A 3,081-nucleotide genomic window follows, 5' to 3' on the forward strand; every position below is an offset into this window, starting at 1 on the left:
ACAGGAAGTAGCAACTGATCTGACAGTGACATGATGGGTCAAATGTGCAGGCTGGAGACGATCGTAGTACTCTATTGCGCAGTGGCGTAGTTTGCCCCAACATACCCCGACCCGTAATACTGGTCCTTCCAAGCTGATGGACCGGTGTTATCGTCTTTGCGAACCTCCAAAATAGCAAACTTAGTAACTGGCCGTTGTAATACTCCTGCAGCAGTCTTCACCATGGCTTGGCGCACATGACCGTCCCTGCCTCGAATGATCAATAAAATTTGTCCGCGGATCCACCCGTTTCGAACGGCCTCGGCGACGATAACCACTAAGTCACCTGGTTCTGGTGCCTTCGTGTTCTCGAACCACTTTGTACGCCTAGCGATCGTGGGAAGGTATTCCTTCACCCAACGCCGTCAAAATTGGTCAACCATGTATCTAGCAAGCTTCCAATTAGTCTTCGATGCTTCTTTCGGTTCGATAAGATCTTGCTGCCTTTGAACCACTCCATTTGAATTCAGCAGCAGGAAATGGTTCGGAGTTAGTGCTTCTTGATCGTCTGCTTCTAAGGAGATGAAAGTCAACGGACGTGAATTGACTACTCCTTCTGCCTCCGTTATTATGGTAGCAAAGGTTTCTTCGCTCGGGTTCTTACAGGTGCTAATGGTTGCAAATGCTGTCTTCACTGAACGGACAAGTCGCTCCCACGAGCCCCCCATGTGCGGAGCAGATGGCGGGTTGAACACCCATTTAGTGTTGACATTCGTGAATATTTCAGCTAGCGACTGGTTGATGGACTTCATCTGCTCTTGGAGCTCTCGGTTAGCGCCTTGGAAATTTGTACCATTGTCGCTATATATTTCAAGCGGTGATCCATGGCGTACGATGAAGCGTCGAATAGCCATCTTGCAGGACTCCGTTGACAACGAATGCACTACTTCCAGGTGAACGGCGCGGACTGACAAGCACGTAAACAGTGCCACCCACCGTTTCGCTAAAGATCGGCCTACTTTGACGGCCATTGGTCCGAAATAGTCCAGACCAACGTAGGAGAAAGGACGGGTGAACGGACTTAGTCTAGCCTTTGGTAGAGGTGCCATCTTGGGTTGCAGCGGCTTCGCCTTTTTCACTCTGCATAGCATGCACAGTTTGCCCGCTTTATGAACGAGAGCCCGTAGGTGTGGGATTCTGAATCGCTGTTTCATCTCATTCACTACTGTGTTGTTGTTCGCATGTAGGTAGGTTCGATGATACCAGTCCGCTATAAGAAAGGTAACACGGTGGTCTCTTGGCAGGATGATAGGATTCTTGGCATCATACGAGACGAAAACAGCTTCTCCAATTCGGCCCTCCATCCTGATCACCCCGTGTTCATCCAGAAACGGAGACATATTGTAAAGTGGACTGGAACTGTTCAGTGTTTTCTTGACGTTACCTTGAAACTTGTTTTCCTGGTGTTTTTTCAGTAGCACAATTTCATCTAAATAGATAGTCGATTGGACAGCACGCCAGAGCACGTTTTCAGCAGCTGCTAACTCCTCGTTTGTGAGACGACCGACTTCTCTCAACTGCCTGTTTGTCTTTCGGCAGCTGACAGCGAAACGGCATACATACGCTATTGATCGATGGAGACGCTCCCATTTCGAGAAGTGTGTCCACTCTATGAAACCATCATACAGCTGTGTCCGGTGTACGAAGCATGGTCGCAGCTCCTCAATCGTGGTGAGCATCGCAGGGTCCATTTGTGGCCATTGCGTGATTGTGCGTCTCAGGACTTCCGGACCAGCAAACCAGCAACTTCTCGCGGAAAGCTCTGGCCCTTTTCCCCATTTCGTCGCCAAATCCGCTACGTTGAACTTAGTTGGAATCCAGCGCCACTCATCGGGGTTTGTTATGGAGAGAATTTCGCCTACTCTGCAAGCCACGAACTGCCGGTAACAACGGTGGTCGGAAAGGATTCACGCTAGCACCGTTTTAGAATCTGACCAAATGAATCTGCGAGAAATTGTTAATGAATGAGTTTCTCCGATCGTTTTCATCAGCCTTGCTCCTATCAACGCAGCCTGGAGTTCCAACTTTGGTACGGAGAGAGATTTTAGTGGGGCCACTTTCGCCTTCGCAGCAACCAACGTGATATGAATTTCTCCGGCAATCACCGCGCGAAAATACGAAACACATGCGTATGCGCTCTCGCTGGCATCCACAAACACGTGCAGTTGTAGGTCTTCTATTTCTGATGACGTAATTCCAGGGCAGTAGCATCGATCAATTCGTATTTGCTGTAGATCACTGAACAGGCTAGTCCACACTCTCCACCGCTTTAAAATATCGCCTCCAATTTCATCGTCCCAGCTGGCCTTCGTTCGCCCGATATCTTGGATAGTGATCCGTCCGTGAATCAAAAAATGAGACAGCAATCCAAGAGGATCAAACTGGCTCATCACACATCGTAGGATGCCTCGCTTCGTCGTGACAGCTGCCCCAACGTCAACGCTGCTGGAATACACAAATACATCATCTTTAGCAAGCCAGGACATTCCCAGGACTCGTTCAACGCAGCTGCCTTTATCCCAGTTAATGAGCTTCTGTAACGGGGTATCCTGTTCCCCGACCCGTCGAAGGACTTCCGTTGAATTGGACAACCAGCTGCTTATTGTGAAGCCCCTTTGATGTATAAATGCGACTTCCTTGGCGACCTTAATTGCCTCGTCCTCGGTGTCAAAGCTATCGAGATAGTCGTCCACATAATGCCGACGTTGGATAGCGTCGGCCGCCCGTGGAAACTGCTGGGCGTATTCATCGGCGTTGAGGTTTTTGATGAACTGGGCGGAGCACGGAGAACATGATGACCCGAATGTGGCGACGTCCATAATAAACACCCGCGGCTGCTGTTCCGGATTGTTTCGCCATAGGAACCGTTGGGAGTCTCTATCTTCCTTCCTTATTTTGATTTGATGGAACATTTCGCGTATATCGCCTCCCAGTGCGACCTTCCGTTCGCGGAACCCGTCGAGAACAGTTGGAAGTGAAGCCGTTAGATCCGGCCCCTTCAGCAGCATCGTATTCAGTGAAACACCATTCACTTTGGCAGCA

The 3,081-nt window shown here is 49.7% G+C and overlaps 1 protein-coding gene across 1 annotated transcript; it reads right to left on the reverse strand.

The window, feature by feature from the left end:
* Positions 1 to 404: 404 nt before the first annotated feature.
* On the reverse strand, positions 405 to 1,718 carry LOC131694807 (uncharacterized). The gene has a single exon (XM_058983302.1). The coding sequence runs from the start codon at positions 1,716 to 1,718 to the stop codon at positions 405 to 407; it is 1,314 nt and encodes a 437-aa protein (XP_058839285.1).
* Between the last annotated feature and the right edge of the window lie 1,363 nt (positions 1,719 to 3,081).

The sequence above is a fragment of the Topomyia yanbarensis genome, unplaced genomic scaffold (genome assembly GCF_030247195.1).
Source record: "Topomyia yanbarensis strain Yona2022 unplaced genomic scaffold, ASM3024719v1 HiC_scaffold_16, whole genome shotgun sequence".
NCBI classification, from domain to species: Eukaryota; Metazoa; Arthropoda; class Insecta; order Diptera; family Culicidae; genus Topomyia; species Topomyia yanbarensis.

Coding starts and splice junctions, on each gene's coding strand:
- LOC131694807 (XM_058983302.1), bottom strand. CDS start 1,718: ATGCTCACCACGATTGAGGAGCTGCGACCATGCTTCGTACACCGGACA.